The following is a 27,657-nucleotide window of genomic DNA, read 5'->3' on the forward strand; positions in this document are numbered from 1 at the left end:
ATCTATCTATCTATCTATCTATCTACCTATCTATCGCCTTCACTCTACCTATCTATCGCCCTCACTCTACCTATCTATCGCACTCACTCTATCTATCTATCGCACTTACTCTATCTATCGCATCACCACAGCATCACACAGGGGCACCACAACATCACTATGTGCTACCACAGCATCACTCAGCGCCACCACAACATCACTCAGCGCCACCACAGCATCAATCTGTGCAACCATTCAACAACAACTGGTTCAAATATGTTCTCTCAGTGTTTCAAGCTTTATTACAAATGTCACAAAAAGATGTTAATATTTTACTTCTGTTCTTGGATTTTCGTCACAATAAAATACACTGAATATAATCTTCACAAAAGTTATTTACAAAAGTTTAAGCTATTGCCAATACAAATTACAATAACTTTTACTTAAGTATTAATGATTAAAAAAAATTAAAAGCCATTGTTATGTGTAATAGCAATACATCTAAGTCACGTAAATACAACACATATTGCATTACAAATGCTATAGGAGTGACATTTGTGAAAGTTATAACTATTGTCATTGGTAATGACAAAGCTATTTGTTAGACGGACCGGGAGGGTCGGCCGAGATTACGGGGAGAGGTCTCCAGGGAGAGCCGTCTCCAACGACTGTACAGATAAGTAACTTCCCCCCCACAGACGGACACCACACAAGATTGAAGGTTAACGAGACTTTATATGCACTTCTTAGGTTACGTTGATATAATACAAGGAGGTCTGGACTCAGGGGTCCCCTCGGTTCTGATCTCTGGTTGAGGAAAAGGGTAGCGGGACAGTCTTAGTTACCAATGAGTTCAATAGCTCTCAATCCTCGAGCTCGGCGTGGTTGCTGATCGGGCCGTGGAGGAGCCAAGCAGGTCCCGAGATGGATGAAGGGTGGTCGGCGGGCCGTGGAGAAGCCAAGCAGGTCCCGATATGGATGAAGGATGGTCGACGGGCCGTGGAGAAGCCAAGCAGGTCCCGATGCAGATGACAGTTACAACGGTCCGCGGCCTCGCCAGCAGATCCGGACGACGGTGAAGGATGAAGGTTACGACGGCTGTGGCAGCGCCAACAGGCAGGATGATGGTGCACAGGACAGAGCTACGGCAGCGCCAGTAGTTCGTCCAGGATGAGTTCTTCTTTCGTCTCTCGACTCCAAGATACAACTGCCTTCCTGTTCTGGAGCTGCCCCAGTTATAGGGCTGGCGTGCTTTGATGTCCGGACCCTCGCACTTGGAGGTCGGGAGGTCCGGGATGAGGGAGTCCAGACACCCAGCAGGGGGGTGGAGCCAGCGCCCGGGGAGGCGATGGGCGAGCGGCACTGGCCGGGGGAGAACCATCGACACCTCTTTCTCCCATTGACTGGCCAAGTAGCTCGCTCGCCTCCTGGGTGGAGGGTGGTGCCGGAATGTCTGAGGCCGGGCTAGGCCCAGGGTTGAGGTCGATCGGGGGCCAGGCGGCCTCGTGGCGAAGTGTCCAAGATGGCGGCCCGGGCTGGGCGCGTGGGTCGGCCGTGGATCGGACCCACGAGGTTATCATGCTCGAGGGCAGGTGTCCCTGAGGGGACGTAGGACGTGCAATGGTGGTGTGTGGTGCTTGTATGACTGGCTCGGGCTTGGTCGAGCCGGGGGAGAGCGGCCCGTCATGTGGCCTGTCCAACATGCGTCCCCCCCAGCTGAAGGCGGGGAGAGTTACCCATCCTCTTGGGGACTCTCTTCGTCGAGGCGGAAAAACCGGGACAGGCCATCCGCGTTGGCGTGGTCAGACCCAGGCCGGTGTTCAACGGTAAAGTCCATACCTTGCAAGGAGATGGACCAGCGTAGCAGTTTTGGGTTTTCCCCCCGCATATGCATCAGCCACTGCAGGGGTCGGTGGTCAGTCTGCACCCGGAAGTGGGTGCCAAAAAGGTAGGGTCGGAGCTTCTTGAGGGCCCATACCACAGCGAAGGCTTCCCTCTCTATGGTGCTCCAGCGTTGCTCCCGTGGTAGGAGTCTCCGGCTGATGAAGGCCACCGGTTGATCAAGGCCTTCGGTGTTCACCTGGGACAGGACCGCCCCAATGCCCTGGTCGGAGGCATCCGTCTGGACGACGAACTCCCGGCTGTAGTCTGGGGCCTGGAGTACAGGAGCGGAACACATGGCGGCCTTTAGCTGTTCGAAGGCCGCTTGACACTCTGGGGTCCAGTTCACCTTCTTGGGCTGATTTTTCGACGTGAGTTCGGTGAGAGGCCCCACGATGGTACCATAGTCTTTCACGAACCTTCGGTAGTAGCCCGTGAGGCCCAGGAAGGCTCGCACCTCAGTTTGAGTGTTAGGGGGTTGCCAGTTCTGGATGGCGGCAATTTTCAGTTGAAGAGGGGCCACTAGACCGCTTCCCACTTGGTGTCCGAGGTAGGTCACTGACCCTTGTCCAATTTGACATTTGCTGGCCTTGATCGTGAGGCCAGCTCGCTGAAGGGCTTGCAACACTGCTTGGAGGTGGTGGAGGTGCTCGGTCCAGTGGTGGCTGTACACAGCGATGTCGTCCAGGTAGGCGGCGCTGAACTCTTCGAGCCCCGCCAGGACCTGATTGACGAGCCGTTGGAACGTCGCTGGGGCATTTTTCATGCCGAAGGGCATGACCGTGAAGTGATAGTGGCCATCGGGGGTGGAGAAGGCAGAACGTTCTTGTGCTCGGGGTGTGAGGCCGATCTGCCAATATCCTGCCGTTAGATCGAAGATGCTGAGGTAGCGGGCAGCGCCCATTCGGTCGACCAGTTCATCTGCCCGGGGGATGGGGTGTGCGTCCGTTCTGGTGACTTCATTCAGGCCCCGGTAGTCGACACAGAACCGGAGTTCGGGTGTGGTTCCGGGGGCGGCTGCTTTGGGGACCAGTACGACCGGGCTGGCCCATGGACTGTCGGAGGGCTCGATGACCCCGAGCGTGAGCATCTTAGTTACTTCCGCCTGGATGCAGGCCCGTACCCGATCAGGTACGCGGTAGGCCCGGTGGCGGATAGGAGGGCTGTCTCCGGTGTCCACATCGTGCACACACCAGGAAGTGACACCTGGGGTGAGGGAGAACAGGCTGGCAAACCGTGATAGGAGGGCTTGGCACTCTTGGCGTTGTTCTTGGGAGAGGGTCTCCGAGAGTCGGACCCCCTCCACGGAGCCGTCTTGCTCCTGGGTCCGCAAGAGGTCAGGGAGAGGCTCGGAGTCGTCCTCAACCCCGTTGTCTGTGGCCATCAAGAGGCTGAGTTCTGTTCGTGCAAAGTGGGGTTTCAGTCTGTTGGTGTGGAGGACTCGGAGCGGATTCCGGGCGGACTCCATATCGATCAGATAGGTGGCGGGTCCCTTGCGCTCGATTACTTTGAAGGGTCCCGTCCATTTGTCTTGGAGAGCGCACGGTTCTGTGGGGGACATTACCCAGACCTGTTGCCCCGGCTCGAATTCAATAGATGAGGCGTTCTGGTCATACCATCTCTTCATGTCCTCTTGACTGGCCTCTAGGTTGGCTTTCGCTAGGTCTCTGAACCGCTGGGACTGGTTGCGGAGGGTGAGGAGGTACCGGAAGACATCTGGAGGACTCTTGGCCGGAGGCAACTCCCAGCCTTCTTTGATCAGGCTGAGTGGCCCCCGTACTGGGTGCCCATAGAGCAGCTCGAATGGGCTGAAGCCTAGGGACTTCTGTGGGACCTCCCGGTAGGCGAAGAGGAGGCACGGCAGCAGCACGTCCCACTGGCGACGGAGGGGTTCTTCCAATCCCCCGATCATCCCTTTTAGAGTGCGATTGAACCGCTCAACAAGTCCGTTTCCTTGGGGGTGATAGGGGGTCGTGAAGCGGTAGGTGACCCCACACTGTTGCCAGAGGGACTTCATGTATTTGGAAATAAAGTTCGTGCCTCTGTCACTGACGACTTCTCGGGGGAACCCCACACGGGAGAAGATCCCCATCAGGGCCCTGCCGACCACTGGGGCTGTGACGGTCCGGAGAGGAATAGCCTCAGGGTAGCGGGTGGCGTGGTCCACTAGTACTAGGATGAAGCGATGGCCTTGTCTTGTACGTGGGTCTAGGGGTCCCACAATGTCTATTCCGACCCTCTCAAATGGGGTCGTGACTACGGGAAAGGGTTGCAGGGGGGCCTTTAATTTGCGGCCGCTCTTCCCACTGGCTTGGCACGTGGGGCAAGATCGGCAATGCTGGTGCACATCGTTTCTCATTTTTGGCCAGAAGAAGTGGGTCACTAGGCGGCTGTAGGTTTTATCTTGTCCCAGGTGCCCTGCCAGGGGGACATCGTGGGCCAGATTTAGCAGGAAGTCTCTAAAGCGGAGTGGCACCACTAGTACTCGGTTGGCCCCCAGCTCGGCGATTCGTTGCTCGCTGTACAGTAGGTCATTGTCCCAGTAGACCCAATGAGTTCCGGAGGTATCCCCTGCGCTTTGGGCGAGCGCTTGTTGTCGGAGTCCCTCAAGGGAGGGACAGGTCTTCTGCTCCTGACGAAATTGTTCTTGTGTGGGCCCCCCTTCTTGAGCCCACTGGTCGAGATTAGCAAGGTCGGAAGGTTGAGCAGGTTCGAGGGGGATGCCCTGGTCGGGGGTCTCGGCGGGGGCGACCGGAGGCGGAGGCGCCGGCCATTCTGGTTCTTCCGGGTGATGGTTGGCACGGGCGGCCATAGACCGGGTGGTGACGCACGCCCAGTCTGGGACGCCCAACATCCCCAAGTGTTCTTTTCGCTCCACGGCTGCCCACGGGGAGCTTTCCAGGTCATTTCCGAGGAGGCAGTCCACGGGGGCGTCGTCTCGGACCGTTACTTTCAACATGCCGGAGACCCCTCCCCACTCAAAGGGGACGCAGGCCATCCGACACAGACTCTCCGAGTTGTCGGCTGATCGTACAGGGCAGAGAATGTTCGGTAGATATTGTTCTGGGGTCACCAGATGACAGCGGACGGCTGTCACACTGGCCCCGGTGTCTCGAAGGGCTTCGGCCCGTTGTCCATTGATGCTCACCCATTGGCTGTACTTCTGGGTGTTAGCGGGTAGGGGGACCCGCGGGACCATGTCTCTTCCCCCTAAGCACGCGAGAGTCATGGCGGCTGGCTCCCACCCTTGATACTCTTGCTCGTCTGTTTCTGGTTCCTCGGAGATCTGTTCTTCCCCTAGTGCCGCGGCGGCCACCTGGCGGGGTCTTGGGCTCGGATACTGCGGGCAGCTTGGGTCATTTGCATAGTGGCCTACTCGTTGGCATCGGTGACATGTAACATTGGCTCTGTATCCCGGTCGCGCCGGGGTGCTGCCCCGGTTGGCCGGGGGGGTGGTGCTGGTAGTGGGGGCGGCCGGAGTGTTGTCTCTTCCTCGTCCTTGGCCCCCTCCTCCTCCTCTGGATCGGTGGTGACCATTGTTGTTCCTGTTCTGCTCGTAGGACCCATTCCGGCCCACTCGGGTGATCTCCCACCGGTCAGCTTCGGCTGCGAGCTGCCGGGGATCGGTTAACTTGCTGTCGAGGAGGTGTTGGCGTAGTTCAATGAAGCAGTTGTTGGACAGATGCTCCCATACCATCAGATTGAACAACTGCTCGTAGGTCGTGACGTTGTTCCCTCTGATCCAGCCTTCGAAGGCTCGGCTGAAGTACGTTACATAGTCCACCCAAGTTGTACCTGGAATGCGTGTGCAGTCTCGGAACCTCTGACGGTACATCTCGGGCGTGAGGCCATAGCGAGTGAGGAGGGCCGCTTTCATATGGTCGTAGGAGGTCATCTGGTGGTCTGGGAGCTGTAACAGAGTATCGCGGCCCTCATTGAGGAATTTGCCCCATAGGCCGGCTCCCCAGTCGGCTCTATCGATCCGGTGCGCAGTCATCGCGATTTCATATGCCTTAAACCATTGCTGGATGTCGTCTTCTCGAAAATATTCTCGGACCACATCCTTGGGGATGTGCACTTTTTTGTCCGTGGTCCCGGGGGTGGACGGTCTGTCGGGCACCCCTAATTCTTTATTCTGTTTGCGCAGGTTGATCTCGGCTAGGTTCCGCTCGTGCTCGTACGTTAGTCTTTTTTCCTCGAGCTCCCTTTGCCTCTGTTTCTCCTCTCTTTCTTCTCGGAGGCGAAGGTGCTCTAAGTTTATTTTTTGCTCGGCCAATTTGAGTTCTATGTCCATCTTGAGTCGGGCCATTTCAAGTTCGTGTAGTCGGGCTTTTTCTCTTTCTTGGATCTCGTCTTGCGAGAGACCCGTTCTTTGCTCTTCAGGGGCCGTGTTGGTCTTTTTCGCGGTGCTTTGCTCCGGGGCTTCGACATCCCCGGTCTCTGCCCAAGATTCTAGGGCATGCTTAAAATCGTCCTTGGTACTTAGTCCGGTGGTAGCGATACCTAGTTCGATGCAGAACTGCTTTAGTTCACGATGGCTGTATTCCTCTAGCTTTTCCATTTGGAACTTCTCAGTTGATCCGCTCTCTTTAGTCGACATTGTTGTTCGTTGTGGGGTGAGCTACTCTCTGTACGTTATGCGGTGATTCGGATCGCGCCGCTGGCCACCAATGTTAGACGGACCGGGAGGGTCGGCCGAGATTACGGGGAGAGGTCTCCAGGGAGAGCCGTCTCCAACGACTGTACAGATAAGTAACTTCCCCCCCACAGACGGACACCACACAAGATTGAAGGTTAACGAGACTTTATATGCACTTCTTAGGTTACGTTGATATAATACAAGGAGGTCTGGACTCAGGGGTCCCCTCGGTTCTGATCTCTGGTTGAGGAAAAGGGTAGCGGGACAGTCTTAGTTACCAATGAGTTCAATAGCTCTCAATCCTCGAGCTCGGCGTGGTTGCTGATCGGGCCGTGGAGGAGCCAAGCAGGTCCCGAGATGGATGAAGGGTGGTCGGCGGGCCGTGGAGAAGCCAAGCAGGTCCCGATATGGATGAAGGATGGTCGACGGGCCGTGGAGAAGCCAAGCAGGTCCCGATGCAGATGACAGTTACAACGGTCCGCGGCCTCGCCAGCAGATCCGGACGACGGTGAAGGATGAAGGTTACGACGGCTGTGGCAGCGCCAACAGGCAGGATGATGGTGCACAGGACAGAGCTACGGCAGCGCCAGTAGTTCGTCCAGGATGAGTTCTTCTTTCGTCTCTCGACTCCAAGATACAACTGCCTTCCTGTTCTGGAGCTGCCCCAGTTATAGGGCTGGCGTGCTTTGATGTCCGGACCCTCGCACTTGGAGGTCGGGAGGTCCGGGATGAGGGAGTCCAGACACCCAGCAGGGGGGTGGAGCCAGCGCCCGGGGAGGCGATGGGCGAGCGGCACTGGCCGGGGGAGAACCATCGACACCTCTTTCTCCCATTGACTGGCCAAGTAGCTCGCTCGCCTCCTGGGTGGAGGGTGGTGCCGGAATGTCTGAGGCCGGGCTAGGCCCAGGGTTGAGGTCGATCGGGGGCCAGGCGGCCTCGTGGCGAAGTGTCCAAGATGGCGGCCCGGGCTGGGCGCGAGGGTCGGCCGTGGATCGGACCCACGAGGTTATCATGCTCGAGGGCAGGTGTCCCTGAGGGGACGTAGGACGTGCAATGGTGGTGTGTGGTGCTTGTATGACTGGCTCGGGCTTGGTCGAGCCGGGGGAGAGCGGCCCGTCATGTGGCCTGTCCAACACTATTAATTTCGCTATTTTCAAAACCAACACATAAATAAAAAAATTGTAATTTACAATACCAATAGCTCCAACTTTCCTAATGCGAGACCTATTGCATTGCAAATGCTTGTTTCTCCTTCTGTCTCCCCTTCGCTGTCCCCGTGATTCTGTGCTTTTTAGGTTTCGCCTGTCGAAAGCTGCGCAAGCAGCGTTTCGCGCAGGTAAAATCTTTTGTTTTGCAGTATGTGGGCTTTGTCCCGCCTCGGTCTTCCATTGGCTAGCTCCATAAATGGAGGCTAGCCATTGGAAGAGAGAGGCGTCCGTCATTCTGCGAGGCGACTCGTGGGCATTCCGGAGATTTTTTCTCATCCAGCCCCTTTTAGCACGTCAGTGCGGCGGTGGGCGGGGTTTATTTTTTTGGTTGTCCATGTTTCTTTTGGTCATTCCGCGGCCGACCGCCGCCGGAGGAAGTCCAGGTCCAGGTGAGTGCTTTTGATTGTGGCCGTTCCCGCCGCCCCCCTTCTGCTGTCCGTGTGCCCGTTCCCGCACCCCCCTCCCGCTGTCCGTGCCTTTCCCGCCCCCCTTCCGCTGTCCGTGCCTTTCCCGCCCCCCTCCCGCTGTCCGTGCCTTTCCTGCCCTCCCTCCCGCTGTCCGTGCCTTTCCTTGTTCTGTTTCCAACCCACTGTGATATAGCACTTTAATCCAATTGCTTTACTTTGGATGAAGCAGGATTAGGAATACCAGAATGGAAAGAGTTGGTAAATGAAAGGCCTGGGCCGATATATAGTGTCCTAATGGCATAGAGTTGTTTGGAAAAAGTAGTTCGGCGTTATGAACACATGCGTGTATTAGTCAAAAAGCCTGTTAAGCATCAGTCGGGGCACTTAACAGGCCAAAATACCAAACATCTGTTGTACTCGTCCATTAGTATTAGGAAAGGAGCCCTCAAAAATACCGTGTGCCCGTTCCCGCACCCCCCTCCCGCTGTCCGTGCCTTTCCCACCCCCCTCCCGCTGTCCGTGCCTTTTCGGCCCTCCCTCCCGCTGTCCGTGCCTTTTTCGGCCCCCCTCCCGCTGTCCATGCCTTTCCCGCCCCCTCCCGCTGTCCTTGCCTTTCCTGCCCTCCCTCCCGCTGTCCGTGCCTTTCCTTGTTCTGTTTCCATAGCACTTTAATCCAATTACTTTACTTTAGATGAAGCAGGACTAGGAATACCAGAATGGAAAGAGTTGGTAAATGAAAGGCCTAGGCCGATATATAGTGTCCTAATGGCATGGAGTTGTTTGGAAAAAGTAGTTCGGCGTTATGAACACATGCATGTATTAGTCAAAAAGCCTGTTAAGCATCAGTCGGGGCACTTAAGACGCCAAAATACCAAACATCTGTTGTACTCGTCCATTAGTATTAGGAAAGGGGCCCTCAAAAATACTGTGTGCCCGTTCCCGCACCCCCCTCCCGCTGTCCGTGCCTTTCCCGCCCCCCTCCCGCTGTCCATGCCTTTCCTGCCCCCCTCCCGCTGTTGTGCCTTTCCTGCCCTCCCTCCCGCTGTCCGTGCCTTTCCTTGTTCTGTTTCCAGCCCACTGTGATATAGCACTTTAATCCAATTGCTTTACTTTAGATGAAGCAGGACTTGGAATACCAGAATGAAAAGAGTTGGTAAATGAAAGGCCTGGGCCGAAATATAGTGTCCTAATGACATGGAGTTGTTTGGAAAAAGTAGTTCGGCGTTATGAACACATGCGTGTATTAGTCAAAAAGCCTGTTAAGCATCAGTCGGGGCACTTAACAGGCCAAAATACCAAACATCTGTTGTACTCGTCCATTAGTATTAGGAAGGGGGCCCTCAAAAATATGGAAATCATTTCCGCCCCAATATCGCTATGCTTGAGAACAGGACAATCAAGATGCAACAAGCTGTTTTCCCTACTTACTCAAGTCTGGCTTACTTAACTAGACATTTACCCATTTCAGCCAAATGAGCCACACAGAGTTTTGATGTTTGTTTAAAGGGATGGGGTGAGGGGGTACTTTCTTTCTATGCTGATGCAAATTTAAAGATTGCGGATGGTCTACGCCAAACCAGAAAATCACATCTTTAATCTAATATCTCTACCTTTAAAGGAGTAAGGAGCATATCTATGCAAGACCATCACCTTACAGAAGTGAGGGAATGCCTGTTGTGAGGAAGAAGGTTGCTTGTAATAAATTCTGGATTCCACGCCCGTGGCATGCGTTTGGGTGGGAGTTCTTTAAACCTCAACTGTGGCTGCATGGGAACCATCAAGAAAAGGAATACCATGCCATGTAATGTAAATGGAGACACAGGCTACTTGGGTCGGGGTAAATGAGGGTGTGAGGACGTTTTTCGTATCTTTTAAGATGAACAACGGCCCAAAAGTTTTCCAAATAATAATTTGTAAAACCCATGATAAAAACAAAAGAAGCACTGTCAAAGCCTAAGGTGACCCTGCTCAAATGGTAACAGTCCAACCCGAAATGCTAGGCCTGAATTGGAATATAATCAACCCATGACCAGTTTAGCACCAATTAGGGCTCCTCCGCCAGGTATAGCTTGATTCCAGTGAGACACAAGGCACGGAACTAATGTCTGGGCACACCCATCAACTTACGGCGACACAGCGATGAATACTTGAAATAATCTCAGCCACTGTAAATTACTCAGGCCGAATCCATTATTTTTGCACACTATGCCACCTCCGTTTTGACTCAGCCATATGTAAATTAGTCTTGGTCATGCTCCAATGGGAGCAGTCCAGCCCGAACTGCCAGGCAAGGTCCTCCCTGAACCAGTTACAAGCAAGCTAGGGATTTTTTTTAATACTTTAAAGCCTAAAGGTTGTCCGCCAACACCAGACTTTTTGGCTTGTCCAATGTTTATTAAAAGTGGTATGCAGTATGTTTTTATTTTTATATAAACATTGCAGACTAGACTCATGGATGAAGCCTGGTGTGATTATCCGATGGAAATATCTGCAGCCAAATATTTTAAAGAACCGGATACTGACAATTCAAGGATTCGAATGGTCAAGTCTTCTGCAGCAGCTTTTCAGAATCAGTTTGAGGAAGTGAAGGATTTTTTCTTGGATTGTGCCTGGTGCTATCTGGTCAACAACATGACTTGGCATACCTAATTTTCCTATTAGTCTGGTTGATCTTTCCGTACTTAATTTTAATTCAGCTTTCATTGCAGCTGCATGAAGCTGTGGTACTACTTTGTTTGTTCAATTTCTGGAATACCGATGTGTTGTATTCTATTTTTCCTGTTAGTACATTATAGAGGGCAGATATTACTTCCTTATACCTAACAGGAATACCAACCAAGGTCACCTCTAAATTGCATAGTTTGAAATGATGTTTGATCTTACTAGTATACCGAAGTTCTTGGAGCAATAGAACTAGAAGGGGCTGGTCTAGTTGTTGCTTTGTTTGTCAGTTTTTGCTTTCTTTGACCCTCTTCTGTCCCTGCTTGCCACAGGTTCATTGCCAAGTCTCCAATTGGTTGCCTTGTCCTTGTTTGCTTTCTCTGACCTTCCCCTGACGTTGCTTGTTACTCTTTACGTTCCCATTTTACTCTCCCATATCCTCAGTGCACCTTCTGTGTCTGTTCTCTAAACCCCCTCCACCGCTTCATCCGTGTCCCTCGCACTATCATTCACCTATTTCCAATACCGCTTTCACTGCCTTCTGTTCCCCCCCCACTGCTTTACTACTACTCCTGTTCTTTCAACTTCCTCTGAGCTCTGCCTTTCACTTCTTTCTTAGCTCGTTTCATCTCCTCTTCCCTTCTTTTCTACTTCCCCTGCTCCTCCTATTTTCTTGCCATCGCTGTTTGCACTCTCTCCTCTGTGCTGCTAGTAATACTCGATGCCTGCTGTCCCTGCCCCGTCCCTTTACCTCCCACCTTGACTGCTGTGGTTCATGCTCCCAGTTCCATCTGCCCATGCTACGTCACCACTTCCCCCATTGCTGCAGGCGATGCACCCCGCTTGCATTTTGCTCTAGTTAATGGCCCAGGGCACCCAGTTGTGCCCCCTCCTCCATTGCTACAGGTAATATCTCCCGCCTCTTTGCTCCATTTGCCCCTCCCCATTGCTGTCTGCGCTCTGATGCTAGGATGCATGCAATTTAGTCTCTCCAGTGATGGGTGCATTAGTGCGCAGAGTATGTAAATTTGTGGGCTGGAAATCTTGCTGTTTCTGTCTGGTTGTCCAGTGTGAGGTCACATGGAGTGCTAATGCTGCTCCTTGCCTTCTGTGTTGCTTGCTATTCTTCCCTTCATCCTGAACCCCAGCCTGGGCTCCTTTCTTCCACCCCTGACAACTTTCATTCCCACTCTGCAGATCCCACCCATTCCTTAAAACCCACTCAGCCTTTTTACCTCATAGCCTGTTGCCAGACCTCTTCATGTGCCACACAACTTTTCAATCTCCACTACTCATATTCCTGTACCTCCTTTATATTACCCAGTTACTTTTTATCTTCTTTGCAGCCTTGGCTGGCTCTGTGTGTGTGTGTGCGGCTGGCTCTGTGTGTGTGTGTGTGTGTGTGTGTGTGCGGCTGGCTCTGTGTGTGTGTGTGCGGCTGGCTCTGTGTGTGTGTGTGCGGCTGGCTCTGTGTGTGTGTGTGTGTGTGTGTGCGGATGGCTCTGTGTGTGTGTGGCTGGCTCTGTGTGTGTGTGGCTGGCTCTGTGTGTGTGTGTGTGCGGCTGGCTCTGTGTGTGCGGCTGGCTCTGTGTGTGTGCCTTTGTGTGTGTGTGTGGCTCTGTGTGTATGTGTGGGTACAAATGCAATAGGTCTCACATTTGCGAGAGATTTAGCTAATGGCAATGTAAATGACAATGCCATTTATTTATCTGTTTTCAAAACCAACACATAAATACAAATTTTGTCATTTACAATGCCAATAGCTCTAACTTTTCCAAAGGCGAAACCATTGCATTGTAAATGCTTGTTTCTCTTTTTGTCCCCTTCGTTGCCCTGTGATTCTGTGCATTTTTTCCCTTTCTGTCCCCTTTGCTGCCCCCGTGATTCTGCACCTTTCTCCTTCTGTCTCCTTTGCTGCCCCGATGATTCTGTTAGTTTCTCCTTCTGTCCCCTTCGCTGCCCTCGTGACTCCACTTCCGACACTGTTACGGACGGGTAGGTCTTACGGCAGCAGGAGCACTGGACACTCTTTCCAGCCTCCTCTGAACAGCTGTCGCGCGAGGCCCTCATTGAATATTAAGGGGTTGGGGATGAGTACCAAGAACAAAGGTACCCATCAACGCTCAGCCGCGCCACACCTTGAAGAATAAGGTATTGAAGGTCCATGGGCCTCTTGCCCAGTACCTACTATTCTATTTATTTATTAATCACCCCTTTAGTAATACTCACCCTTATTTCTGGTCCTGATGAAGCGCCTATGGATCCGTTAGGGACCACCAGGGAGCGCGAAACATGTTGACCGAAGAGAATTATTTACACTTTTTCACCAGATCAATTGTCCTGTGAATAGTGGCTAGTTGTACAGCCACTCCTCTTATTTGTTTATAAAGGATTTATCAAGGACCCACCCCTTTTTAATTGATCATACGGACCCAAGAATAAACTGATTCCGGGTACTGTAAGACCATTTTAACTCGCCACATTTTTCCCAGGACCCCACACCCACAAGCACAACTGCGGCATCTCCTTTAAAAAAACTCCATCAAAGAGCCCCCTCATGGGGACCGTGAGGGACTGCAGTGCCACCCACACGAGGAGCAACGCCCTATGATGATATTTGACCCTCGCAAGGGTTTCTGAGGGCACTCGAGACAACAGGAGAAATTCTCTCACTACACCATATCCCAACCACCCATAAGAACGACAAACAAACCATTCTTTGTATCTATCTATCTATTTACATTATTCTTTTCTATGGTATACCATAAATTCTGGGTTTACCTATCTTTGCTCAAGAGGAACTTTAGCCACCTTAGTGCAGACACATCCCCTTCATTGCCCCCGTGATTCTGTGCCTTTTTTCTCTTCTGTCCCCTTCGCTGCCCCCGTGATTCTGTGCCTTTTTTCTCTTCTGTCCCTCTCACTGCCCCCGTGATTCTGTGCATTTTTTTGTTTCTGTCCCCTTCGTTTCCCTGTGATTCTTTGCCTTTTTTCTCCTTCCGTCTCTCCTTCGCTGCCCCCGTGATTCTGTGCTTTTTTTCTCTTTTTGTCCACTTCGTTGCCCCCGTGATTCTGTGCATTTTTTCCCTTTCTGTCCGCATCGGTGCCCCCGGGATTCTGCACCTTTCTCCTTCTGTCCCCTTCGCTGCCCCGTGATTCTGTGCGTTTCTCCTTCTGTCCCCTTCGCTGCCCTACTGTCTCTGTGCCTTTTTCTCCATCTGTCCCCTTCATTACCACCGTGATTCTGTGCCTTTTTTCTCCTTCTGTCCCCTTTGCTGCCCCCGTGATTCTGTGCCCTTGTCTCCTTCTGTCCCCTCCGTTGCCCCCGGGATTCTGTGCCCTTGCTTCTGTCCTGCCGATGCATCCCCCACGGCCCCACCCCCCTGACAGCCCATTCGCTGCCTCCACGTCCCGCCTCCCAGCTTTTCCTCCCTCCCACCTACCCATGTATGGGGGCTGCTGCGAGCCTGTCCGTGCCTGGACCACGCCTAGCACCAGAACCCCTGGACCCAGCGCCCGCCAAGACGACCGCTGCCGCTGCGATGCCAGCACACTGCACGCCCCCAACCCCAGACGGACCCACACCTGCAACAAGGCTGCACCGAAACGCACACATGGTCCCTTCACCTGTCGGAACTGCAGCTACACAAGCCTCAGAGCCGCTGAACCACCCGCCAAGAAAGACCTCAACCCCCTCCGATGCTTCCTACTGAACACCCGCTCCGCACGCAAGCACGCCGTTGAGCTCTGGGACCTGCTAGACACATCATCCCCGGACTTCGCCTTCCTGACAGAGACCTGGATGAACGACTCCTCCGCACCTGACATCTCCATAGCCATCCCAGACAGCTACAAGATCACCCTCAGAGACCGCACCAACGGCGTCGGAGGAGGAACGACAGCAACTTCACCACCCTAATCGCCAACCTCGCCAACCTCTGACTGAGGCATCTCGTCACAACGCCTACTCATTCCGCCGGCCACACGCTCGACCCAGTCTTCTCCTCAAGCTCCCACGTCTCCTTCAACCACACCACCGAACTCATCTGGACCGACCACCGCTGCATCCACTTCACCTTCCAGAAACCCACCACACACCACCGCACCCAACAGATTCCCCGCCGCTGCTGGAGCAAAATCACGGAAGACCAACTACACGCAAACCTCGCTCTCAGCCCACCCACCGACACCTCCAACATAGACGATGCCAGCTGCAACCTCAGATGCTGGATCAACGACTGCGCCAACACCCTCACCCCGCTGAAGAAACCCACCCACAGAGACACCAGCAAGAGAGCTAGCTGGTTCACCCCAGAACTTCTAGCCTCCAAGCGAACCTGCCGGAAACTAGAGAAGAAACAGCACAATGAAAAGACACCAGACAGCCTCGCAGCCCACAAAGACGCCATCCGCAAACACCATCACCTCATCAGCTCTGCTAAGAGGACCTCCTTCAAAGACCGCCTCAACAACAACACACACAACAGCAAGGAGCTCTTCAACATCATAAAGGAACTCCGCAACCCCAACACTAACGACATCCTGCTGTCGCAAGCCCTGTGCGACTCCCTCGCCTCCTTCCTCCATCGCAAGATCGCTGACATCCACGACAGCTTCAACGCCCAGATTTCCCCAACAGACATCGACACTCCAGACACCCCGCACACCACCGACTATGACCCCCTGCCAGCCTGGGCCAACGTGAACATAGATGGCACCATCAAGACCATGAGCACAATCCACTCCGGCTCCCCGCCAGACCCACTCCCGCACCACATCTTCAACAAAGCCAACAGCTCCATCGCACCCCAACTGCACAACGTCATCAATCTCTCCTTCGAGACCACGACCTTCCCAGAGAACTGGAAACACACAGAGATCAACGCCCTACTCAAAAAACCCAAGGCGGACCCGAGAGACCTCAAGAACTTCCGGCCCATCTCCCTGCTTCCGTTCCCAGCCAAGGTCATTGAGAAGATCGTCAACAGACAGTTAACCCGATACCTCGAAGGGAACAGCATCCTAGACCCACCCCAGTCAGGGTTCCACAGCAACCACAGTACCTTTACCACTGAACAGCAATGGGCAGAAGCGCAGAGACACTAAAGCAGCAAAAACAGCATCAAACCCTGGAGGCCAGAAAGCAAAAAGACTGGGGAAACACGCCAAAAGATGCCAGGCCTAACAACCCCCCCCTATCCCAAACACCAAGGGTTTCTCTTCCAGGGCATGGGGTTCCATATATGTGTGTGTATGTGTATTGTTTTTTTCTATTTTCTTTTTCATTGTCACTCCCAACCAGGCTACACAGGGAGGCCATATTTTTGTTGTTAATATAAATGCTGCAGTTCAAGCCAGCAGATCTGGTGTTGGGTGCCAGCTTTTTGACTTTGGCAATTCTTGATTTGTTCTGTCTTAATTTTGCAAAACATTATAGTTGTGGGGCTGCCAGTCCTTTTCCAATCTACAAAAGGTTGAGTAAAGGAAAAAATACTAAAATGTGAATGACGCAACAGACTTATGGATGACGTCTGACTGAAAACCATTAGACTGAAAACCATTAGAAGTGTTTTACACAAATTTGGTAAGCTCAAACTAATACCCAACCTAAAAAACACAATAGATCAGGTAGTGGCTGCCAACCTTTTGCCTTTGCTAATGCTTTTTTGTAATGTTTTTGTCGGTCTTTATTACAAACGGTACAGATGGCTGAAAGGTTAGCGAAATAGAGAGGCTTGCAAAACAAATAATCTTACATACATTGATAGAATGATAATTTACAAAGATAGATAGAATTCAAAAAGATTGTTTAATTTGCAAAGCTAAGTCGCATGGATAGAATGACAGTAAATAGGTTGATCGACCAGTAGCTAGATACATAGGACAGGAAGATAGACGAGTTGATGGACACACAGAGATAGATAGGGTTGCAAAGACAGACCACACAGCACAGATTCAACTAGTAAAGTAATAAATAAATACCTATAAAAGCACAGCAAACAAGAGCACTGAAAATAGATGTAAAAGATCTACGAGCAGGACATACATGCTAAGTTGCTTTACAAGCATAGCTGTAGACCTCAATTAAAATACATTCAGGAGTTCAACTATAAATGCATTTTATTGCATGCTGTTACTTAACGGGCAAATAACCACAGATACTAAGGAAGTTAAGTGAGGGGTTTTATTTATGAGTTCACTATATAAGCCAGTTGACTACTTAGTCTGGATGACTTAAGTTCAGTTTGATTATACAAAGTCAAAAAAGCAAAAACGGTCTTTAACGGATTGTCTATTTTTCTTTTCTAGTTTCTGGCAGAGTCCTCGGCCTGTTTTCTTGAAGCCCTAACAAAAGAAAAGATTGCCAGGGTAAGTCTCCCTTCTTCCTAATGCTAGGTATAAGAGAGGATAGGCTGGTTCCCAGAGAGCAAAACACCCATGCTCCTGATTAAGCCAACAAAAAAGGTGGACGAGAAGTCTTTGTCTTTAGTTTGTGCAACTTAAGAAAAGGAATGGAAGATTGAAAGAAACAAATTTCACGTATTGCGTCAATTGACTATTTATACAAGGTTTATAGACATTTAGTATTTTAAGCCCCAAGAATGAACAAGCATTTACAATGCAATGGTCTCGGCATTATCAAAGGTAGAGCTATTGGCATTGTTCATGACATTTTTTATTTTTAAATTGTCATTTACATTGCCAATAGCTTAATCGTTAAATACATGGCATTGTCATGTACAATGCCAATAGGTTAATTGCTCGCAAATGCATGACCTATTGCATTTACACCCACACAGAGCCACACACACACACAAAGCCACCCACACACACAAAGTCACCCACACACACAGAGCCCCCCCCACACACGCACAGAGCCCCCCCACACACACAGAGCCCCCCCACACACAGAGCCCCCCCACACACACAGAGCCCCCCCACACACACACAGAGCCCCCCCCACACACACAGAGCCACACACACACACACACACAGAGCCCCCCCACACAAACAGAGCCCCCACACACGCACAGAGCCCCCCCACACACAGAGCCCCCCCACACACACAGAGCCCCCCCCACACACACAGAGCCACACACACACACACACACAGAGCCCCCCCCACACACACAGAGCCCCCCCCCACACACTCACAGAGCCCCCCCACACACTCACAGAGCCCCCCCACACACACACAGAGTCCCCCACACACACACAAACAGAGCCCCACACACACACAGAGCCCCACACACATGCACAGAGTCCCCACACACAGAGGCCCCCCCACACACACAGAGCCACACACACAGAGCCCCCCCCCCCCCCACACACACACACACAGCCCCCCCCCCCCACACACACACACAGCCCCCCCCCCCCACACACACACAGCCCCACACACTCACAGAGCCCCACACACACAGAGCCCCACACATCCCAGTCTTGGTAAACCCAATAGGCCTGGCTTTAATGTGCCAAATATGTGTTCTTGCAATTCGTGAAAAGCTCAATTCCACATTCTTGTATTTGCATAGATTAGCACATTAACACCAGATTACCGTTGGCAATGCTTTTTTTTTATATATCTCACAGCACTGTATGTTGAGATTTTAGAACACATACTTGAAATAATGAAAAATAAACTAGAACTCCGGAATACAACATGCAATTGTCTAAAACTCCAGGACTGGCTCAAGTAGTCACTACGCCACTCTGCAGCTTAGCTCGCATGCTCACCACACAAACATTTGTTGTTCCTATGCATAGCACAAGCTCTCTCCTCACACATGCAATACACTCCTAATCTACATAACAAACAGATTCACACCTTTGGTTACGCCCCCCTCTTGCAGCGCGCAGTTCTTCGCACGCTATTGCCACAGGCACATTTGCTCCCACATAGACAGCACATGGTGCTCCCGACATTGCACACAGAGCACACGCATGAAAACACACACAGATCACAGGGGGCCCATTGCCATGTGATGTGAGACACTTCCAAGTGCTGATGGTATAATCCACTTTATATGCTGGCGCTCCTTTTATGCTCGTCCTAAACATAAAACTGCAAGTCCCGGCATGTAACCCACCGCTCGCTGCAAATCCTATAAAGAGAAAGATGGAGCACGTGACAAGAGGTCACATGGCGGGTATGCACACAAAAACAATGTCCCTCAAAAACAGACTCTCATACCCCAACCCCCCGCCCCCCACACACAAAGGACGCAACTACCTGGCAACACAGTAAACATCTGGTCGCTGCTGCCGAGGCAGTATGTCTGAACGTAGTTACTGTAGATGTAACTTGCTGTACCCTTGTAGTATGCTACTGTTCGAAAGCGCCCCGATGCCTTCGAGCCATGTCCGCTCTATATAAAATAACAAGAAATAAACGAAACGCCCAATGCACGCATTACAACACCGCATGCGGGACACTCACCCAGAAGATGATGTTGAAAGCGAAGAGGGAGTACTTGACGCAGCAGCTCACTCCGGCCCCCCTGTATGGCTGCTGCTTGCTTGACATAGTACAGGGTGAGATGCGGGTGGCAGGGGGAGGTGGGAGGGCACAGGGGGCAACCAGAGGGCACATACAATGACCAGTGAAGAGATCGGGGCACACGGTAATGTGGGCAGCAGCAAAGCTCCGCGGAGACTGCAGGGCCCTGGGTGGAGTGCCAGGCTCTGAGGGAAATAGCTGGGCTACAGGAGGAGTGAGAGTGTGCCAAACTATTGAAGCTAAGAGTGTTAAACTGCAGGAGGGGAGATTGCCGGGCAATAGAGGAGGAGGGTGTCAGGCATAGAATTTTAGATTGCGAGAGACGTCAGTGTCAGGCTTCAGGGGTGAGTGTCATTTTCTTGCTGGGATGTGAGGCTTGAGGCGAGAGAGTCGGCCTCTAGAATAGAGCCTTCTTCCAAACGGGGAATGCATCAGGGAGTAAGAGAAGGCTTGCCTATAGTAGAGTGGTCCAGGCTTGGAGAGAAGTAATGTGAAACTCAAGAGGAGTTGGAGAGGGGAGGACTAATGCGAAAAGAGCACCGGATGCGAGGGAGAGAGTGTTGGGTTCGAGGAGTATGGGATGTCAGTCTCTGTGAGCACCTCGTGACAGACTATAAAGGCAGGGGTTGGCAGTTCTTAAATAAAAGTGCATTGTCGTCTCTCCGATGCGCCACATGCTCAGTCTCGAGTAAGGGGCAGTTTTATGTTGCGTTTTTTTGTGGAGAGAGCACTGGCCTCAGCAGTCACAGATGTTCATGAGAGCAATAGTGTGAGCTTGGGCAAGTGCAAAACACAGGGCGTGGAGGGGAGAGGGCTCCGCAGGCAGCAAGCCGTTTCTGGGAGTGAGGGTCCTGCAGGCAGCAGGCTCTGAGCGTGAAGGCTTCTCAGGTTCCGGGCTTGGGGGTCCCGCAGGCAGCAGGCTCTAGAAGAGGGACAGATGCAGGAGGTTTGTTCAGACGAGAACAGTCACAATCCGAGCTAAGCAGGCGACAGTCACCGTGGGGTTGTCAGAGCCAGGAAACACTTACACAGGGAGCACGCTATGAGAGGGAAGAGGAGCACACACAAGCAGGGAATGGGCACAGGCGTTCAGGGAACAATCATAAGAAACAGCCACTGCCTGATAAGGAACAGTCACTAACAGCCTGGGAGTACTTAGGGGCACAGGGAGGGTTCGCAGTCAGAGCAGTAACAGGGTAGGAGCGTTACAGACAAACAGCGGCTAGGGGGCAGACTCTCGCAAGTAGGGAGGCAGTCACAACTAGGGAGCAGTTTCTAGCAGGATGTCACCGCGGGAAGGTAGCAGGCACATGGAAGAACCACAGATAAGATGCAGTCGCATGTATGGCCCTGGCACACTCATGTAGGATCCCATTAAGGGCACTCTCTTGGGTGGGGACCAGGCCCAGACAAGAAACAGTCGGACAGGAAGCAATCGCAGGAGCAGGCTCATATGTGCAGCAGTTACAGAGCGCACACACACAGCTGGAGACCAGTTACAGTCAACGAACAATCGCAGGCAGGAGCAGTCACAGACTGGAAGCAGTCACAGGCGGAGACAAACAGAGAAACGATGCAGTCACAGACATGGAGCAGGGCATGGCACAGGGCACCCCAACGGGCACCAACAAGGGCTGCGGGGAGCAGAGGAAGCTGATGGAAGTGGTGTCCTGCCTGAAGGGGCACACGCGCTTCTGCCGCTGGCGGGACTGTGAGTGTGCTAACTGCCTGCTGGTGGTGGAGCGGCAGTGGGTCAAGGCGGCGCAGGTTGCGATCCGGGTACAGCAGGAGGGGGGCGGGATACAAAGACACGGACAGCGGGAGGGGGGCGGGATGCAATGGGAACAAAGACACGGACAGCGGGAGGGGCGGGAAAAAAGACGGCGGGAACGAGGAAAGTGATTCAAAGGAGTGGGTAACCCAATAAACCCTTGCGGGATCGGGCAGACAATGTATTTAGGGAAAGGTTCCAGCAAGGGATTTTTAAAAAAAAATTATTTTAAAAAAACAATATGGTATAGTCTATATTATTTAAGACTATTGGACCGAAGCAAACAGCCACTGTTATGACAATTTTGACTTAAGACCTTGCACAAGGCTACCACACTAGCCTAGACAATTTCACCGACTGTATTGGTAGGTCTATTCAACAAATGAGGTTAAAGAAAAAGAAGAAGAAAAAGCAACACAATTAATTATTTGTAAGAAACTTATTTATCTATTCAAATCAGATTCAAATTATAAAAGGGTACATATTTGAGGAAAAATGCACATAACTCTTAGGTATAGGGAACAGTAAAATCAATCCATCAATACATAAGAGAAAGTCTAGTCTATAAATGAACAAACAAAAAACTCCTTTTAGAGATAAACAGAAAGTTTGATGTAGATGTAGACATAGACTTTTGGTGTCGACGTTTCGGTCTCACACGTTAGATCCAGAAACCATCATCAGGACGGTAAACTTTTAAATGCAGTATGAATGACCCTCAGAAAATAAATGGAGAAAGCGCAGAGAATATTTTTGGAAGTACAGAATCACTTGTATCCTTGGGGATTCCACAGATTATCCCTTCGTTTATGCTCCACGTGCTAGTCCAAATATGCAAGTCGATTTTTGGTTAAAGGTCCAATTGTGAGAGTAATGCTCCGGCTCGTCGGAAATCGGGTCAAAAGGCGAACGCAGTGTGCAGTGGTGGAGCGGCAGTGGGTCAAGGCGGCGCAGGTGGCGATCCGGGTACAGCAGGAGGGGGGCGGGATACAAAAACACGGACAGCGGGAGGGGGGCGGGATGCAATGGGAACAAAGACACGGACAGCGGGAGGGGGCGGGAAAAAAGACGACGGGAACGAGGAAAGCGAGAGCAGCCTACCTCAACCTTACCAGCAGCAAAATGGCGGCCTCAAGCTTCCGTAATTTTTTGGATTCGGGGGCATGTTTTGCTGTCCTGAGTGACGGACGACGTCACGAGCTAAAGAACAGCAAAACCTACACCCCCAAATCCGAAAACGACGGGCCTAAATCGGAGTGACGCATCTCTCCTCCAATGGCTGGCCTCCGTTTAGGAAGCCAGCCAATGGAGGAGAGACGGGGCAGGGAGGCGGGTTCCAAAGCGCTACTAAGGAACATTAATTCTGCGACCCCAGACTGCGCAAGCGCAGCCTTTAGGTCAGAGACCTAAAAAGGGAACAAAGAAAGAGGGAAATACAAAACATAAGAACACAACCCGATAGATTGCCGCTCTGCTTTTTACACCTACGGTTTCAGCCGTCTCCCCAAGAACCTGACCCTTACGTGGCTTAGCCACGTTTCTCCTGATACGTGGTGGGTGTTGTGCCGAGTCCGGGACTCAGCCGTGCTCTGCAATTGCGAGTTTGTTGCCAGTAATGAAAGAATTCTGGAATGTGGCAGCAGGGAATTCGGTTACTGCTTCTCCTCCGGTCCTTTCACCAGGAAGAGTGGAGGTCCAAGCAGCTGGGATGATGGGGTTATTAAACCCTCACTGGTTTTCTCGTTTCCAGCCTCTGGCGAAGAAGCAGCTTGGGTTTGGCTCTAAAAAATCGTCACAGGTGTAGCTCTTACTGGCATCTGCACCAGTGCTGTTTTTCCCTTCGGTGTTTTCTGGTAAGCCACCTTCTTCCGTATTCTGGGGTTTAAAAGGTCCTCCCCACTCTCTGATTTGTTCTGTGGTGACCTCGTGCTCGGCAACATCCGGTACCTCTGAGGTTGTGGTTTCCTTTTCTGTCTGATCCTCGTGATGACTATCGGGCTGCAGAGGAAGAGAAGAGTGTTCAGGTAAGCAGAGAACATACCAGGGAATGGTATGCTCTTCTGATTCATGTTCCTTTTCCATTTTACAAATGCATTCTAAAAAGTGAATTACTTTATAAAGAAACTATTCAAATGGACACAATCTGCTATACTCTAATAAAGCAGAAATCGTGTAAACAAAGGCAGCTCCAGATGGAATTTACAACATGATTAGCAGGAGGCAGGAACTGATAAACTGCAGTCACTGAGGTTAGCCAGTAGCAGAAGTAGGCAGGCCCACTGCCCCATGCTATATTCTGTAGTGGTCGGAATCAAAACGTGAACGGCACAGCAAACGGCCAATGGATGGAGAGCTAAAACCCTTAGGTTTATCATATATGTAATTTTTGTAAAATACACGTTTTTGGCTAACACTAGACTAAACGAAAAATGGTGCATGTGTAATTCTGTAGGTGTGCATGTTTGTGGAGGAAAAATGTGCATGCCTACAGAGTGATGCAACAGACTGCAACCTCATTGCACTTTTTTTTTCTGATGTTTTGCAGCTTTGGGAATGCCTTTACGTCTAAAAGGTGAGACATATTGATGTTGTCATTATGTGTTTAAAATGTTTGTAAACCCCTTTTCCTTGTGTAGATCTGGTTAGAAACTATGATCTCTGGAGTTACACTATGTGGAAGAAGCTCATAGTACCAGTCTGGATCCTGTCCCAGGGTCTGATAGTATAAATGACTTCCTTGCAGCAATTGCTTATGTTTCTTGCTGTTATTGGAATGCTTTGTGTTGCATGTTTCATCTTGTATTATTTGTTAGGTTGTGTGATAATTGGAGCATTCCCTGGATATGAATAGGGGCATCTTGTCACTATGGATTTAACATTGTATTCTGTCATGGGGAGATGGTCTGTCTCATTAAATAAGGAACCTTCACTGGTGTCTTGGTTACTCCTTCAGTCCACACTCCTTTATAGAAGGGGATCATGGAAGGATTGTATGCCCTTTAACTACCTACGGTATCTTTACATTGAAAGTGTAATCTAGAATTTTTTTCAGCGCACTTCTCTGTATGGGCTCTGTATTTAAGGTTATTCAGTGTTTCTTTTTCTTAATCTAACAGGTGAAACAAATGCAGTAATACATTAACATGGTAAAGGCATTAACTATGGCTGGAGTGGGCAGTGATGCAAAAACAGTATACTACTAAATCTCTTCCATTGGGGGCTAATGCCTTGCCAAATCTTCCTACAGCAAAAAACCCAAACTGCTCAACAAGGTCTGTACTCGGCTCTTAGGCATCAGCTGATATACATAGAAGACATAACACACTGACATTCTAAAGCAAGTCCGATGATATACTCATTACGAAGAAAGAGCTACCATGGTATCAGAAAGAACACGCAGAAGAGAAACCGTATGAATATCTAGAATGTGGCAAACATTTATTGGGCAGAGAAAGAGCAAGTGCAACATCATAAATTCCTACTGGAGAAAAACCATATTGATGCATTGAGTGTGGTAAAGTGTTATTTGCAATGAAAGACCTAATGCAGCGTCAGAGTGACCACGTAGAGGAGAACCCATATAAATGTACAGAATGTAATAAAGTGTTCCATAGGAATCAAAATCTAAGGCGGCATTACAAAATTCACAATGGTGAGCAACCTTATAAATGTGCAGAATGTAACAAGGGATTTATTGGAAAGGCACAACTAATGTTACATCAGAAGGTCCACACTGGTAAGAAACAGTATGAATGTACAGACTGTGACAAGGCATTTAGAAGAAATGATGAGCTAAAGGAACATCAGAAAATCCATAATGGGGAAAGACCATATAAATGTACTGAATGTGATAAAGTATTCAGATGGAAGAATACTCTAAAGCGACATCAGAAAGACCACAATGGAGAGAAACCATATCAATGTACAGATGGGGAAATACCATATAAATGTACTGAATGTGATAAAGTATTCAGATGGAAGAATACTCTAAAGCGACATCAGAAAGACCACACTGGGGAGAAAACGTATGAATGTGCAGAATGTTCCAAAGCATTTAGAACAAAGGGAGAGCTAACGCACCATCAGAAAATCCACACTGGGGAGAAACCATATCAATGTGCAGAATGTAACAAGGCATATATTATACAGCAAAGTTTAAAAAGACATCAGCAAGTTCACACAGGAGAGAAACCATATCAATGTACGCAATGTGACAAGGCATTTAGAACAAATGGAGAGCTAAAGCAACATCGAAAGGTCCACACTGGGGAGAAACGATATCGATGTACAGAATGTGACAAGGCATTTAGAACAAATGGAGATCTAAAACGACATCAGAACATCCACAATGGGGAAAGACCATATAAATGTACTGAATGTGATAAAGCATTCAGATGGAAGAATAATCTAAAGCGACATCAGAAAGACCACACTGGGGAAAAAACGTATGAATGTTCAGAATGTTCCAAGGCATTTAGAACAAATGGGGAGCTAAAGCACCACCAGCAACTCCACGCTGGGGAGAAGCCATATCAATGTGCAGAATGTAACATGGGATTTATTGCAAAGCGAAGTTTAAAAATACATCTGCAAGTTCACAGAGGAGAGAAACCATATCAATGTACGGAATGTGACAAAGCATTTAGAAAAAATAGAGAGCTTAAGCATCATCAAAAGGTCCACACTGGGGAGAAACCATATCAATGTACAGAATGTGACAAGGCATTTATAACAAATGGAGAGCTAAAGCAACATCTGAAAATCCACACTGGGGAGAAACCATATCAATGTACAGAATGTCAAAAAGTGTTCAGAAGGGGGACGCTTCTAAAGCAGCATCTAAAAGTCCACACTGGGGAGAAACCATATGAATGTACAGAATGTGACAAAGCATTTATAACAAATGGAGTGCTAAAAGAACATCAGAAAATCCACACTGGAGAGAGACCATATCAATGTACAGAATGTGACAAAGCATTTATAACAAATGGAGACCTGAAGGAACATCTAAATGTCCACATTGGAGTGAGATCATTCAACTGCACTGAATGTGAGAAGGCATTTTTTACTAAGCGCATCCTAAAGCGGCATCAACAGATCCACTGTGGGGAGAAACCGCATGAATGTACAGAATGTGACAAGGCATTTATTAATAAGTCAAAACTAATGCGACATCAGAAGGTCCACACCGGGGAGAAACCCTATGAATGCACTGAATGTGATAAGGCATTTATTAGTAAGTCCCATCTAATTCGACATCAGAAAGTCCACACCGGGGAGAGACCCTATAAATGCACTGAATGTGATAAGGCATTTATTAGAAAGTCACATCTAATGCAACATCAGAAAGTCCACACCGGGGAGAGACCCTATGAATGCACTGAATGTGACAAAGCATTTATAACAATTACAGAGCTAAAGCAACATCAGAAAATCCACACTGGGGAGAAACCATTTCAATGCACAGAATGTGACAAAGCATTTATAACAAATAGACAGCTAAAGCAACATCAGAAAGTCCACACTGGGGAGAGACCCTATGAATGTACTGAATGTGATGAAGTATTCAGATGGAAGAATACTCTAAAGCAACATCAGAAAATCCACACTGGGTAGGAACCATCTAAATGTCCTGAATGTAATAAAGTGTTCAAATGGAAGAAGAATCTAAGGCAACATCAGATATTCCACACTGCAGAGAAAACCATATGAATGTACAGGATGTAATAAATTGTTCAAAGCAAGACAAACCTAAATCAGCATCAACAAGTCCTCACTGAGGAGAAACCATATGAATGTGACCAGGGATTTATTTGTAAGCAAAAATTAATTCAACATTGGAAAGTTCCCACATGATAGAAATCATATCAATGTATTGAATGTCACAATGCATTTATAACAAATTAAAAACTGAAGCAACATCAGAAACTCCTCATGGGGAGAAATCCTACGTATGTACAAATTGTAATAAATTCTTCCACAGGAAGAATAACTAAAGGCAGCATCAATAAATCCACACTAGGGAGAAATAATATTAATGGACAGAAAAGCGCTTAATAAGAAACCATATTTAATATGATATCAGAATGTTCAAACAGGAGATAAACCATATAAATGTATTGAATGTGACAATGCATTCATAAGAAATGGAGAGCTTATGCAACATCAAAAGCCCACACTGAAGACTACACTGAATGTGGCAAGGCTATTATTAGAAAGGGAGAGTTAAAACATCAGAATCTCGGCTGTGAAACATCTGTATGAATGTACAGAATGTGACAATGTGTTCTTAACGAAACAACCACATGTGTACAGTAAGTAAAAAGGCATTTATTAGGATGGTACAGCACAGTCAATGTACCATCAGAAAGTTCACACATGGGAGATACCATATCAGTGCACTTATTGTACCAAGGCATTTGTAAAAAAATAAAATTAAATAAAAAAACTTCATCAGAAAGTTCACACAGGAGAGAAATGATATGATTGCAACAAAGCATTTATTAGAAAGGCATAGCTAATGTGCCATCAAAGTTTACATAAAGAAGAATGCATGTGTCAGGCGTAGGATTGGATTAAAAAGGCCCCTCTCAGGATCGGTTTGTATATTA

General features: G+C 49.6%; 1 protein-coding gene across 1 annotated transcript; it reads left to right on the top strand.

Moving 5' to 3' along the window:
* Nucleotides 1-17,071: 17,071 nt before the first annotated feature.
* On the top strand, nt 17,072-27,494 carry LOC147709795 (uncharacterized). The gene is made up of 3 exons (XM_086928234.1): nt 17,072-17,144; nt 23,592-23,618; nt 24,163-27,494. Exon 3 carries the CDS (start codon nt 24,578-24,580, stop codon nt 26,660-26,662), a length of 2,085 nt encoding a protein of 694 aa, XP_086784360.1. The 5' UTR covers nt 17,072-17,144; nt 23,592-23,618; nt 24,163-24,577; the 3' UTR covers nt 26,663-27,494.
* The last annotated feature ends 163 nt before the right edge of the window (nt 27,495-27,657 follow it).

This window comes from Lissotriton vulgaris, chromosome 6 (assembly GCF_964263255.1).
Source record: "Lissotriton vulgaris chromosome 6, aLisVul1.2, whole genome shotgun sequence".
Lineage (NCBI taxonomy): Eukaryota > Metazoa > Chordata > Amphibia > Caudata > Salamandridae > Lissotriton > Lissotriton vulgaris.